This window comes from Scyliorhinus canicula, chromosome 14, assembly GCF_902713615.1.
Source record: "Scyliorhinus canicula chromosome 14, sScyCan1.1, whole genome shotgun sequence".
In the NCBI taxonomy this organism is placed as follows: domain Eukaryota; kingdom Metazoa; phylum Chordata; class Chondrichthyes; order Carcharhiniformes; family Scyliorhinidae; genus Scyliorhinus; species Scyliorhinus canicula.
Window position 1 is genome coordinate 67,156,681 of NC_052159.1, and position 14,965 is coordinate 67,171,645.

At 42.3% G+C, this 14,965-nt stretch overlaps 1 protein-coding gene across 3 annotated transcripts in view; it reads right to left on the reverse strand.

Annotated features, from left to right (window-relative positions):
- The window catches only part of LOC119977083 (GRIP and coiled-coil domain-containing protein 2), a 93,927-nt gene extending 81,162 nt beyond the window's left edge, over window positions 1–12,765 (reverse strand). The window contains exons 1-5 of one of the 3 annotated variants that reach the window (XM_038817662.1): window positions 12,585–12,765; window positions 7,918–7,974; window positions 6,852–6,936; window positions 5,952–6,019; window positions 4,064–4,168 (exon numbers count right to left, since the gene is read on the reverse strand). In XM_038817662.1, the coding sequence (XP_038673590.1) occupies window positions 4,064–4,168; window positions 5,952–6,019; window positions 6,852–6,936; window positions 7,918–7,974; window positions 12,585–12,590 (321 nt within the window). In that variant the 5' untranslated portion in view covers window positions 12,591–12,765. Of the gene's footprint in view, window positions 1–4,063; window positions 4,169–5,951; window positions 6,020–6,851; window positions 6,939–7,917; window positions 7,975–12,584 lie in introns of all 3 variants that reach the window. The other 2 variants (XM_038817663.1, XM_038817664.1) reach the window with 2 other exon arrangements.
- Window positions 12,766–14,965: the final 2,200 nt, after the last annotated feature.

Here is a 14,965-nt window from a genome sequence, read left to right on the forward strand (position 1 = left end):
AGAGGAAGCATTGGGGGAGCAAATGCACTGAATGTGCTCTGGGTGAGGTAATTCATTCTCCACCACTAAGAGAGGCTCAGTAGCACCAGTACTGACCAAGTCGATCTAGTCCTAAAGGGCATATCTGTCAGACTGGGCCTGAAGCAGGTGAGAGAACCAACAAGAGGGAAAAAAACTACTTGACCTCATCAATCAACTGTCATAAATGCATCCACCATGACAGCGTTGGTAGGAGCGACCACTGCACAATCTTTGTGGAGATAGATTCAGTCTTCACATGGAGGATGGCACTACCAGTGTGCTGAATGGAATAGATTCAGAACAGATCTAGCAGCACACAACTGAGCATTCATGAGGTGCTGGAGGCCATTAGTAGCAGAATTGTATTCAACCACGATCTGTAATCTGACATATTGTTTACTCTACCATTCCCATCAAGACAAGGGTTAAATCCTTGGTCAATGAGGAATGCAGAAGAGCATGTCAGGAGCATCAACAGACATATCTAAAATTGAGGTACCGGGCAGCACGGTGGCACAGTGGTTAGCATTGCTGCCTATGGCGCTGAGAACCCGGGTTCGAATCCCGGCCCTGGGTCATTGTCCGTGTGGAGTTTGCACGTTCTCCCCGTTTCTGCATGGGTTTCACCCCCACAACCCAAAGATGTGCAGGGTAGGTGGATTGGCCACACTAAATTGCCCCTCAATTGGAAAAAATAATTGGGTACTCTAAAATTAAAAAAAATATTGAGGTACCAACCAGGCAAAGCTAACACACAGAATTACACATCCACTAAACAGAACTCAATGGATCAGATCAAAGCTCTGCAATTCTGCCACATTTAGTCGTGAATAGTGGAGGAAAATTAAACAACTAACTGGAGGAGGAAACTCCACAAATATTCCCATCTTGTATGATGGGGAAGCCCCGGGTCTGGAAAAAAATCTGGAAGTTGTACTGAAAACCTGTTTCCAGAATTAGCCATGCCCCTAGCCAAGGTATTCCAGTACAGCTACAACACTGGCATCCTCCCAACAATTTGGAAAATTGCCCAAATGTGGCCTGTTCACAAAAAGTAAGACAAATCCAATCCGGACAATTACCACCTCATCAGGTTACTTCCAATCATCAAAGTCATGGCTGATGTTGTGGACAATGCTATCAAGTGGCACTTACACAGTAACTACCTGCTCGCAAGTGCTGAATTTGGGTTTGGCAAGGGGCACTTGGTTCCTGACCTCATTTGGGAGCCTTGGGTCAAAAAAAAAAGAGAAAAGTGTGGAATTTTGGTGAGAATGAATGCTCTTGATATCAAGGCAGCATTTAACAAGGGTAGCGTGAAGGAGCCCTAGAAAAAGTGAAGTCAACTGGAATCACAGGTCGGAGTCACATCCAGGACAAAGAAGTTGTAATTGTTGGAGGTCTATTATCTCAGCCTCAGGACGTTGCTACAGGAGTTCCTAGGCCCAAAGAACTTCAGCTGCTTCATCAATGACTTTCCTCCATCACAAAATCAGTAATAGGACAATGTACTGATGATTTCACAATATTGAGCATCATTGGAGACTCCTCAAATACTGAAGTACTCTGTGCCCATATGCAGCAAGATCTGACCAACATTCAAGCTTTGAAATGAAAATGAAATGAAAATCGCTTACTGTCACGAGTAGGCTTCAATGAAGTTACTGTGAAAAGCCCCTAGTCGCCACATTCCGGCGCCTGTCCGGGGAGGCTGGTACGGGAATCGAACCATGCTGCTGGCCTGCTTGGTCTGCTTTAAAAGCCAGCGATTTAGCCCAGTGAGCTAAACCAGTCCCTGGTTGATAAGTGGCAAGTCACATTCATACTACACATGTGCCAGGCGATGACTATCTTCCACAAGAGTAATTCTAAACATCTCCAATGGTTCAATGATATCAACATTGCTAAATCCCCCAATATCAAAATCCTGGGGACCACCATTAACTAGAAACATTGGACCAGTTATATAATACTTCTGCTGCAAGAGATGGTCAGAGGCTGGGAATTCTGAGGGGTGAAAGTTGCCTTCTGACTTCCCAATGTCTGTCGACCAACTACAGGGCACGTCAGGAGTGTGAAGGCATTCTTTCCAATTTTCTCGACTAGTGCACTCCAACAACACTTAAAAACAAAGCAGCCTGTTTAATCAGCAACCAATCCACCAATTTAAAACATACTCCACCACCAGAGCACAGTGACAGAAGTACGTACCATCCACACGGTTTGTGGATTGCAACATGCTAAGGCTCCTTCAACAACACCTGCATGATCTGTACCACCTTGAAGAGTCTGGGCAGCAAACACATGGGAACACCACCACCTGCAACTCCCCTCCAGGTTGCACATCAACCTGACTTGGAACTACGTTGCTATCCTTTCACTGCTGCTGAAGGTCAAAAACCTGCAACTTCATTTCTGACAGCACTGTGGGTATACCAACAACCCATAGACTGCAATGGATCAAGGAGCTCATCACCATCTTAAGGGCAATTAGGGATGGACAACAAATGCTGCCCTTGCCAGTGATGCTTAATCTCAAAAGAAACAAGAAAAAAAATTGCCAGGCAAATCTTTCTGAATGTGCGGGCAAGTAGTCAAGATGACAAAAGTACGAAAAACATTCAAGCAGGTAGATTTGAACTCACTCATAACACCATAGACAGGAAAGGGGTTACAAACTTGCAAGTTAAAATCCTGCTACCCTAGCCACCCTACTATTAACAGGAAGGATTTAGGAAATCAACAAGGCTCCCACTAAAAAATGCCTAGTCTACAAAAGATGCTGAAGTCATGGCCTGATGAGATCATTGACATAACATAAAATTAAGGTTGCGCCAGGAGCTGTTCACAGCAGAATAAGGGTGGCAGCAATCACGAGAGGGCTTCCAACACAACCTGATGAGGGAAATCCCCCATTCTTCATCACGAGGGAAATCATCCTCACATCGCCCCCCCATTCCCCAATGATTGACAACACTTTTAAAAATATTAATTCATCGGATGTGGACATCGCTGGCTATGCCAGTATTTATTGCCTATTGCTAATTGCCCTTGAGAAGTTACCTTCTTGAACTGCTGCAGTCTCTGCGGTATAGATACACCCACAAGTTTGATTATGAAGGGAGTTCCAGGATTTTGATCCAGGGAGTGAAGCGACAGCGATATACTTTCACGAGTGGCTTGGAGGAGAACATCTAGTTGGCGGTGTTCCCATGTGTCTGCTGCCCTTGCCCTTCTAGGTAGTAGTGGTCATGGGTTTGAAAAGTGCTCTCTAAGGAGCCTTGATGAGTTTTTGCAATGCATTTTGTAGTTAGCATGATTGCCCATGAGCTCCTCCTTCCACTTGCAGCTGGAACCACTCTCAGTTTCTTGGGTGTAACCCCAAGTGCTGCCGAATTTGCGATATTGCTTTCTGGCCAGGTAATTACTCTGGACAAGTGAGAAACCAAGACCTTTCATTTAACTGAGGCCCTGCAGTGGACTTTATACACACATCACCTGCCAACAGGCGAGTATGCACTTATCCCACCCTGGCCCCTTCCCAACCAGTCACAACAATGGGCCGGGACTAATCACTTGGAGACACGAGTTAAAATTCTAGTACAACCGGTGAAATGAAATTCAAAAGAATTCTGCTGACCTTTCCTGGTCTGGCCGATATGTGACTCCATATCTAATGTGGTTGGCGTTCCCTTGAATTAATTAAACAGGGTCTGTTGTTAGACCTTCAACCAGTCTGGAGCCAAACGAGGAGCATTAATGTGAGAGGCAGAAATAGCTTCAGTACAGAAGAGGAGAAATGCAGTTAACTATTTTAGAGGCAACACTGTAGAATTACAGGATAGGAGAAAGTGAGGGAAGCATAGTCAAGGCAGGATTTCCTGCATTGTATGTTAGGAGGGTCAATTAAAAAGTTGGTCAAAGATGTAAATTTTAAGGAGGGTGTTCAAGAAAGAGGACTTGGGATGAAATTACAGAACTCAGGGAACAGATAGACAATTATCACTTTCTTAAAAATAAACATTCAATCATCAGTCACTACCTTCAATTCTTCTTTATTTTTTTCAATCTCCTTTTGAAGAGAAACTGCACTTTGCTGAGCTTCTGCTTTTTCCAAAAGCAAGGAATCAAGCCTAGTTGTCAGTTCCTGGTCAAATAAGCAGAATAGTATAAATTACAATAATGAATCAAATTTAAGAAACAAACATTTTAAAACGTTATATAAAAAGTTCTGATTTATTATTGCATTCAGCTAGACAGAAGTAATTTCCTAATCACTAAAGAAATGAAGGTCACTTGTTGCATAATACAAAGTCTTAAAAAATATAAACAGATACTTAATCCAAAAATTAATTCTGTGCAATTTCATTAGTCAAAGTTGCTTACTTACAGAATATGCACTTAACGTGTGTGAACAGCACACAAATAAAAAGGTTAACATTATCCAATTATGATAGGGCAGCACGGTAGCATTGTGGATAGCACAATTGCTTCACAGCTCCAGGGTCCCAGGTTCGGTTCCGGCTTGGGTCACTGTCTGTGCGGAATCTGCACATCCTCCCAGTGTGTGCGTGTGTTTCCTCCGGGTGCTCCGGTTTCCTCCCACAGTCCAAAGATGTGTAGGTTAGGTGGCTGGCCATGATAAATTGTCCTTAGTGTCGGGTGGGGTTACTCGGTTATGGGGATAGGGTGGAGGTGTTGACCTTGGGTAGGGTGCTCTTTCCAAGAGCCGGTGCAGACTCGATGGGCCGAATGGCCTTCTGCACTGTAAATTCTATGATAATCTATATTATTTACTCAGACTATGTAAATAAAGCTCTTTAACAACTTTATAAAGCAGCCAACACCATGATAGAGCATAGACAAATTTTCTCCCACAATGTGATTAACTACTATTTTTCTTATATTATCCATATTTAAACTCTTACTGCCCTTCAGCCAATGTAGTATTCAATGAACAGTAATGCCTATTTATTTTCCTCTGAGCACATGAAGGCACAGCACAATGAGCAAAAGCTTAAAGAAGTCTTGATGCCATTTTGAAAACTCCGTGAAAGATTGCAACTCTCTTGATGATTCAATGAGTAAATGCACATTGTGATGTGGCACTATATCATCCAGACGAGAAGGACTATAATCTATCCTGCATCCTGTGCTATAGTAGTGTAAACATCAGTCACATTTTGCATTCCCGACACTGCACTATAAGTGGACACTCAGCAAGAACAGGCTTTGAGTACTCGGATGACATTTGCTATCTAAGCTCAAAGAACAAGAATGGTTAACCAGACAAGTGTTTAAGGGCCACCTGCACCAAAGAACTATATTTTGGCAAAGATGTCTGAGGGAAAGTGGAGGAATGAAAATAGGCACAAAATACAGATGATGGAAAATAATGCTGGCAAAATGCTACAAGTCATGAAAAGGAAGAGCCATTTTCACTATAAAATGACCAGGACAAATGATTTGGTATAACCCATCATTTTACAACAAATCACATTCACATCTACTTATTGCAAACAAAACAATTTGCAGTTGAAGTACTGCAATTTTATAGGGCAGCACGGTGGCGCAGTGGTTAGCAGTGCTGTCTCACGGCGTCAAGGTACAAGGTTCGATCCCAGCCTTAGTTAATTGTCCGTGTGCAGTTTGCACGTTCTCCCAGTGTTTGTGTGGGTTTCACCCCCCGCAACCCAAAAGATATGTAGGGTAGTTGGATTGGCCACGCTAAATAGCCCCTTAAATTAGAAAACATTTACTGGGTACTCTAAAATTTTTATTTTTTTTTAAACTGTAATTTTACAAAAAAAGTCCGAAAGACAAAAATCTCGTTTTGGATGGACTTGTGCAACTACCAATCATTTTCTTTACAGATGATTATCACTCAAAACAAAATTAAAACAATCATTGATCTGCTTCATGTTTATTACCTGGAGGACTGCATCATTAGTTTCAATAGTTGATTTTGTTTTGAGCTGTTCAATTTCGTTTTCCAGTGCTGAAATGATAATATGCATCGTAAAACCATTGAAAAATAAACTGCTCGATTAGATCTAAATCTGCCAAAGTAAAAATTAAACAATACATGCATATTTATTGGATTATCAGTAATTAAATATACTCTCCGGCGCCTGTTCGGGTACACTGAGGGAGAATTCAGAATGTCCAATTCACCTAACAAGCACATCTTTCTGGACTTGAGAGAGGAAACCGGGGCGCCCGGAGGAACCCCACACAGACACAGGGAGGACATGCAGACTCCATACAGACAGTGATCCAAGACGGGAATCGAATCCGGGTCCCTGGTGCTCTGAAGCAGCAGTGCTAACTACTGTGAAACAAGTGCACAGCTGCCACTCTCTGCAAACTAAACTTCGCAAGTGATCATATTTTCAAGGAAAGAGCACGGATTACCAAGAGCAAGGTTGTAAGTTTTTACTTAGGTATGCTTATCGGAGTGTACAATCCGAATCATGTGCCATCTTAGCACATTACACAGGCAGCTTGTACTACAGATGTTATTGAATTTATTACTGCATCCACAATGCCAGGTGATGTGGAGTTAAAATGACAGGAGGCGGGACCACTAAAATGGAATGATCAGTTCCTTATTTAGAATTAAACTATTCAATGAAGAGGAACAAGAGTACAAAATAATAATTGTAATTTTCAGCTTCCCATGCAATGGGTAGCGTAGCCCTTCCTATATAGCCTTGTGAACCAGCATTCACTATATAAGCGAATAAACAATGTACATCTTAATTGTTTTTAAAAAAGGGGGCTAATAGTGAATTTTCTATTCAAAGATCTGTATTGACTATATACATTACCAGTGCATTTTGACTTTGTCTTCTGTAAAAGCATAACCTGTTTCTTTGCGAATTTTATGAGGTCTTCCTTTGGTAGAGTGTCGAGCTGTAAATACAGTAAAACATAAATTAGTATGGACTCAACATATTGCAATGTCAATTCACAATGAATTTTTAAAAACAAGTTCTGAAAAATTGTGTAGCTTGTTATGAATGCGAGGTTTTATAAGATGGTTATGTTTTGGACTATCTCATCAAACTCATGGTAAACAAATGACATTTTTAAAAGGGTCATGTGATCTGCTGCTAGTTATACCCGAAGATAAGCTGATGTGACCTGTTTATCATGGGGACAGGTGGTCCAGGGCAAACTGCATTGAAATCTACATGTCAGCTTTAAGAGCTGAACACAAAGGACAGAGCATCTGGCTTTGTCATGGGTAGACTTCCAGACTCTGAGGCAGCTGTTTCTGCTTTGTGTAAACTCCCAGGAACTCTGAAAAATACCCTTAACGAAGAGAGGGAGACAGCAGCTGTTGCAAGCCGCAGGAAAAAGCATATCTTCACTAGCTACCATGCAGAATGCTAGTGAACGCTTGTCTTCTGGGTAAAGAGAAGGAACCTGAAGAGATCGAAGGCATTTTTCCTGGCAAGGGGAGGAGAATAAAACACTAGAGCGAACCTTTTTGCTGGAGGATGGTTTGGGAATTTTCAGAAGTCTGAGGAACAAGGCCCTACCGATCATTGGACATTATGACTCAGCAAAACAGACGTGAACTCACGGGAAGCTGGGACTGTTTACTGCAAAGACTGCAATTCTGCAGAGAATATGATTTACCTTATTTATGTATGTAAATGGGGTTATCTGTCGTGTTAAGGATTATCTGTTCTGTAGTTGAAAGTATTAGCTGCCTACTAAGTAATGGTCAGTTGATATTGATTTTAATTTGTTTATTGCAGTAAAAGATTTAAAATTTTTCATGTGACTCCTTTAAGTCGGTCATTAAGAATTCAAATCTTTTTTAAGTTATCAGTGATGGGTATTGTAACAAGTTAATATTTAAGAAAATATATTTTTATTTCAAACCTTAGATTTTCCTGTTCCAGGGGTTGCTGGTGAAGGCACACCATCCTGACTGCTCTCCTGTTAAACAAAAACAGAAGCGTTACAATTTAAAAGTTGGTTGCTGTGTTTTAATATGGCATCAATAGTCACAATAACCACAACCATATGTCGTCAATACCTCATTTTTGCACCTCTAACAGATAACTGGGAAATCCTAAACTAAAGTTCAAATTCAGCATATAAATATCACATTTCTTATTCCAACTAATCCAAATTAGCCCCGGGGTTTCTCGGGCTAGTTTAGCACAATGGCCTCATACTCGGCTGCAAGGGTGCTCTTTCCAAGGGCCAGTGCAGACTCGATGGGCCGAATAGCCTCCTTCTGCACTGTAAGTTCCATGATTCAATGATGCTTTAATAATAATTATACACTTCATTACCAAAATCAACTGGCCGAACTACAGTTCTACTCAACTTAAACAATACAGAGGAGAAATTCAAGCAATACATTTTATACTGAGAGGGCATTCAGCAGAATGCATTCCCACGTCACACTGTGTTTACCCAGCTTTATTACAATTATGCAGCTTTTCCTCAAGCTTAATCCTGCCTCACTGATGCCCTGTAACTAAAAAGCTGAAAAACGAAACCTTATTAGCTTCCATCTCAGGAGGCTTCAGGCCAATTCGTATCCAACAAACCATTCTGAAAACTCTGCTCACATTATGACAGCTGTGGTAAATTGTCCCACAGCAACTGGCACAATTCACGACACTCTAAATCAATTGAAGAGCGCATACTCTGCCACACTGTGTTAATGCAACATTATTACAATTTTACAGCTTTTCCTTGATGTTTTCCCTGCCTGGTTGATGCTCAGTAATTATAAAGCTAAGAAAGGATAATATTTTATTAAACGTTTTTATCTTACTGAGGAGGCTTCAGGCCAATCCACATCTAACAACCTGCTCTGAAAAAGCTGCTCACATTTTGACAACTGTGACAAATTACACCACAACAGCTAAGACAAGCCACACACGTAAAGCAAAACAACTCAACATTCTAACAAAAAGTCAATTCACCCTATCTCCTAATGTTTCTATGCAACCCGGTGCTTTATAATTCAACATTATGCAGATTTGCGATCCTTTATCCTGGACCCGTGTTCTTTCTCGGTGACTAAAAGATACTTTTACTTGGATAAATGGACAGTGTGCACTTAACTATCAGGCAAACTGAATTTCTACCTGTGGAGAGTTTTAGTGATTTATTTTGGAAATTCGTAAGAATGGTGATGTAGCTTATATCAGACACAAGAAAGTAATATTTAAAAGTCCTCCATGCAACAGTGGGATCTTTTTGCAGCATATCCACCCCATGGCAATGGAAATTTAAAATCCACCATGGGCCAGGTTTGTTCAATTCCAACCTTGGGTGACTGTATCAAGTTTCCACATTCTCCCCATGGCTGTGTGGGTTTCCTCTGGAAGTTCCAGTTTCCTCTCACAGTCCAAAGATGCATAGGTTAGGTGGATTGGCCATTCTAAATTGTCCCTTAGTGTCCAAATGTTTAGGTAGGATTACGGGGATAGGGTGGGGTGTGGGCCTAGGTAGGATGCTCTTTCAGAGGGTCAGTGGCAGGATGGCCTCCTTCTGCATTGTAGGAGTTACGACTCTATAAATAAGAGCAAATGATACCCATTGGTTATTTCACAGAATCATGCTGTAGGATATGAAAACCTGTAGAAAAGCAGTTCAAAGTAATTTTCTGCTTCCTTTTACAGCTGATACATGAAGAAAATCTGTACGCTGCAACTCCGGCAGAATACATCTAAATGATTGTTGCTGTAGCAACATTTTTTCCTTCGATACGATTTTCAGTATTTCGTTTAGTTAAAGCAGTAAAAATAACTGAAGACTGTACTATGCCTTGTCAAACTCCTGCTAGTATACAAGTATAGCACTTTGTGCATTCATCCAAATTAAACAACATCTAACTATTAATCCTTACCCTACATCCTGAAGTTGGTTAGACAGCTCCAAAACATACCTTGGCATTCGTTACAAGAAAGTACTGTGCAGCACAGTCCTTTATATAATGCAATCTTTGAAATACATGCTTAAGGGTTATCGTGAAAAATATCACGCTTTCTTAGTTGATACAGAAACTTCTCAGGTTACAGAGATTAACCATTTACATGCTACATTTTTCTTCTTTTATGCTACATATCTGAGCAGTGTTATAGCAAAAAATTGAACTTTCTTACAAAATGTAAAAGATACTTTTGAAATTTGTCCAAAACAATAGTTGATCGACTTTTCCCTGACTGAGACTGCCATAAGTTGCTTTATTCACTTGTAAAAAAAGTACAAAAAATAACGTTACATATCAGCCAACATAAGTCACATAATTTACCTCCATTGCCCCATCTTACTGTGTATTGTAAAATGTTGATGGCGACAGAAAAGGAATTGGCTGCCACTGTTATCGGTTGATTTCAACATTGCTGCCACAACATCTTTTTAATAAATGGAAGATTCAAAACACAAAGAACGAGATCATTTTGCACTGTTTTCCCATCTATTAATAGTTTGGCTCATTTGTCAACACTCTCAGCAGAATCAAAAGGTTCGGGATCCCCCCACTCGAGGATTTGATTGCATAATCTAGACTGACACTGGAGATACAACTAAAGGTGTGCTGCATGGTAAGAGGTGCCATCTTTCAGATGAGATATTAAGCCGCATCTACCTTTCCAGGTGACGTACAAATTCCCATTCCATTCTGTGAAGGGCAAAAGGAAAAATCTACTCAGGCCAGATCCTTGCACTCATTATCAACAGTGAAGCAGGATTCCAGCAGCAGTTGAGACTGGAGTTCATCATTGGCATACAACACCAGCGTAATGGCCTGGTACTGAAGCTTTCATCTATCATTATTATATGTTGTACCTTACACTTACCAACATCATAATGAGGAACCATAAATTCTGCATTATCTGGGTGACAAGATCAACTTAAACATTCAATATTGGTCTACCACGTGGGTTGGTTCTCCCATTGGCACTTTCCAGTATGTTTGTGGTGGATATGACCTGTACCAAATTCTGGAAGCTCATCTATTCCAATAACATAACACTGATGATGCAGGCATCAATGCCAGACGCCTGGATCGATTGGAATGTCACTTCCAGAGCTGACACCTTTGTCTCAATCCAGAGGAGACATCGGTGTCAACATCTTATCTCAACAACAATGCCGCTGGGAAAGAACTCGGTTTTCTTCTGTGGAGGGCAACTTGCTTATGCTCACCGCAGGAAATACCCGGTCAGCCGTATCTCATCAATACTGGTAAAGTAAAAACCAGCGTAAACCACGCTGGAATTTCATGGGGGAATGCAGTCAGGACATTTTGCATTGCGGAATTGAGACTGGAGCGAAGTTGGTCAATGTTACTTCAAAACCAAATAAGACAGCCCATTCTAAGACTCGACCTTCATATAAAAGCAGTAGTGATATGAGTGAAAGGAGTTTTCCCAGTGTCATAACCAACACCAAGCTGGTGGCGGCATTTGCTGACATGGTTGATATCCCCGACACCTTTGTCAATCTCTCCCCAGCATCCTTCAATCACTCCCCAGCATCCATCTATTGCTGGCCCACTATCCAGCCCTACTGCTCAGCCTGCACACCCCCTCCCTCAAAACAGTATAAATCTCACCCTATTTCCAGTCCTATTTAGCTCTGATGAAGAGTCATCCAGACTCAAAACGTCAGCTCCCTTCTCTCTCCACAGATGCTGTCAGACCTGGTGAGATTTTTCAGCATTTTCTGCTTTTGTTTCAGATTCCTGCATCTGCAGTACTTTGCTTTTCTAATTGATAATTAGTTAGCTATGGCACTGTGCCATGTAAATGTAAGTATATTCCATCTTTAATTTATAACGCAAATGGAGAATTTTACATGAGATCACAGTAAGCTGTAATGCATAACAAAAACCTTACTGCTTGATTAATATTGCAGAATCACCCTACATCCCTATAGCGGTGGGATTCGTCGTTTGTATTGCAAGAGCAGTTTCCACAACACCAACAACACGTTTTTGTAACCTGTTCGATACAATTAATTTTTCAGTTTATTATTGATTGACTCAGGAAATACAAACTGAACAGGAAGTAAAACGTAGTCTGCTCTGTAGACGTGTGCGGAATGCCTATAGATCAGGAAGATAACTTCAGCCTCTGGAGTTTGCTACCAGAGGCTATGAACTACCTTGAGAAACGACCTGGTACCGCGAAAGATAGTGATATCGAATAAAGATGACTGTAAATTAGACATCTGATAGCTGGCCAGAGTTTGCTTTGTAAACATCCTGCTTGGTGCTGACACCGCGAATAACCACTACAAATTAAATATTTACTCGTGATTAATGTTTCAGCTCACTTTGTTACACGGCAGCTTTAGAAACTAGATTTAATGACCATAATAAAGAAGTTCATCAGGGCAGATCAACATCGATAAGTGATCTGTTTAGTTTTTCCGCTTATTCTCAGTCAAAGCCTTTACTGGGCTGCAAATTAATTATAAATAACTGAATGAATGATCGCTAATTTCGTTCGCCCAAAAGTTTCCATTTCACACCGTTTAGGTAGAGTCCAGGGCCCAGTGACACCATCCACTCCACTCACCTCCATCCTCTCAATGCTCCGGTCTTCTCCTCACTGCAATCAAACCAACTGCGCAAAACAAGCAAAGCGGCAGCGACTTCCTTCCAATCACCTCCTCTGGCCTCGACCTCCAATCACCAGCTCTGGCCCCTCAACCCCGGCCTCCAATCACCACCTTTGCCCCCTTCAGCCTCGGCCTCCAAGCACAGCATCCGCCCCCCTCAGCCCCGGCCTCCAATCAGAGGCTCCGCCCCCCTCACCCCGGCCTCCAAGCCCGGTCCCGCCTGTTCCGGTCTCGTGTTCCTGCTGACGTCCCCTACCGGAAACGAAGATTACCATGGCGACGGGCCTGCTTTCTGAACCAGAGCCTCCTCATTTTTTCTGATGTCTGAATTCTGATCAGTCCAAACAGTGTTTGGAAGTACAAAGCTCCCATTGTACTGTGGTGCTTTGACCACCACCAGAAAATGTCAATTCCACAGTTAGGGAAGGCCATCCATTCCATTCCACCTTGGTTCACGTACATAAAAAGCAAGAGGGTAGCCAGGGAAAGGGTTGGCCCACTGAAGGACAGGCAAGGGAATCAATGTGTGGAGCCAGAGGAAATGGGTGAGGTACTAAATGAATACTTTGCATCAGTATTCACCAAAGAGAAGGGATTGGTGGATGGTGAGCTTGGAGAAGGGTGTGTAAATAGCCTGGGTCACATTGAGATCCAAAAAGACGATGTGTTGGGCATCTTGAAAAATATTACGGTAGATAAGTCCTCAGGGCCTGATGGGATCTACCCCAGAATACTGAAGGAGGCTAGAGAGGAAATTGCTGAGGCCTTGACAAAAATCTTTGGATCCTTACTGTCTTCAGGTGATGTCCCGGAGGACTGGAGAATAGCCAATGTTGTTCCTTTGTTTCAGAAGGGTAGCAAGGATAATCCAGGGAACTACAGCCCGGTGAGCCTTACGCAGTGGTAGGGAAATTACTGGAGAGAATTCTTCGAGACAGCATCTACTCCCATTTGGAAGCAAATGGAGGTATTAGTGAGAGGCAGCATGGTTTTGTGAAGGGGAGGTCTTGAGAGAGTTTTTCAAAGAGGTCACAAAGATGATTGATGCAGGTAGGGCAGTGGATGTTATCCATATGGACTTCAGTAAGGCCTTTGACAAAGTCCCTCATGGTAGACTGGTACAAAAGGTGAAGTTACACGGGATCAGGGGTGAGCTGGCAAGGTGGATACAGAACTGGCTAGGTCATAGAAGGCAGAGAGTAGTAATGGAAGTAGTATTCTAATTGGAGGGCTGTGACTAGTGGTGTTCCGCAGGGATCAGTGCTGGGATCTTTGCTATTCGTAGTATATATAAATGATTTGGAGGAAAATGTAACTGGTCTGATTAGTAAGTTTGCAGACGACACAAAGGTTGGTGGAATTGCAGATAGCGATGAGGGCCGTCAAGAGGATACAGCAGGATTTAGAACGTTTGGAGACTTGGGCGGAGAGATGGCAGATGGAGTTTAATCCGGACAAATGTGTGGTCATGCATTTTGGAAGGTCTAATGCAGGTAGGGAATGTACAGTGAATGGTAGAACTCTAAAGAGTATTGAAAGTCAGAGAGGTCTAGGTGTACAGGTCCACAGGTCACTGAAAGGGGTAACACAGGTGGAGAAGGTAGTCATGAAGGGATACAGCATGCTTGCCTTCATTGGCCGGGTCATTGAGTATAATAATTGGCAAGTCATGTTGCAGCTGTATCGAACCTTAGTTAGGCCACACTTGGAGTATCAATTCTAATCGCCACACTACCAGAAGGATGTGGAGAATTTAGAGAGAGTGCAGAAGCGATTTACCAGGATGTTGCCTGGTATGGAGGGCATTAGCTATGAGGAGCAGTTGAATAAACTCGGTTTATTCTCACTGGAACGACGGAGGTTGAGGGGCGACCTGATAGAGGTCTACAAAATTATGACGGGCATAGACAGAGTGGATCGTCAGAGGCTTTTCCCCAGGGTAGAGGGGTTAATTACTAGGGGGCATAGGTTTAAGTTGCGAGGGGCAAGGTTTAAAGTAGATGGACGAGGCAAGTTTTTTTACACAGAGGGTAGTGGGTGCCTGGAACTCGCTGCCGGAGGAGGTGGTGGAAGCAGGTACGATAGTGACATTTAAGGGGCATCTTGATAAATTCATGAATAGGATGGGAATAGAGGGATACAGACCCAGGAAGTGTAGGAGATTGTAGTTTAGTCGGGCAGCATGGCCGGCACGGGCTTGGAGGGCCAAAGGGCCTGTTCCTGTGCTATACTTTTCTTTGTTCTTTGTAATTGTTCTGGGTGGAATGTGCCTCCCAACCCTCTGGAGAGCCATAATATTGAGAAAAAAACAGAATGCAAGTCTGGCAGCATCTGTCGG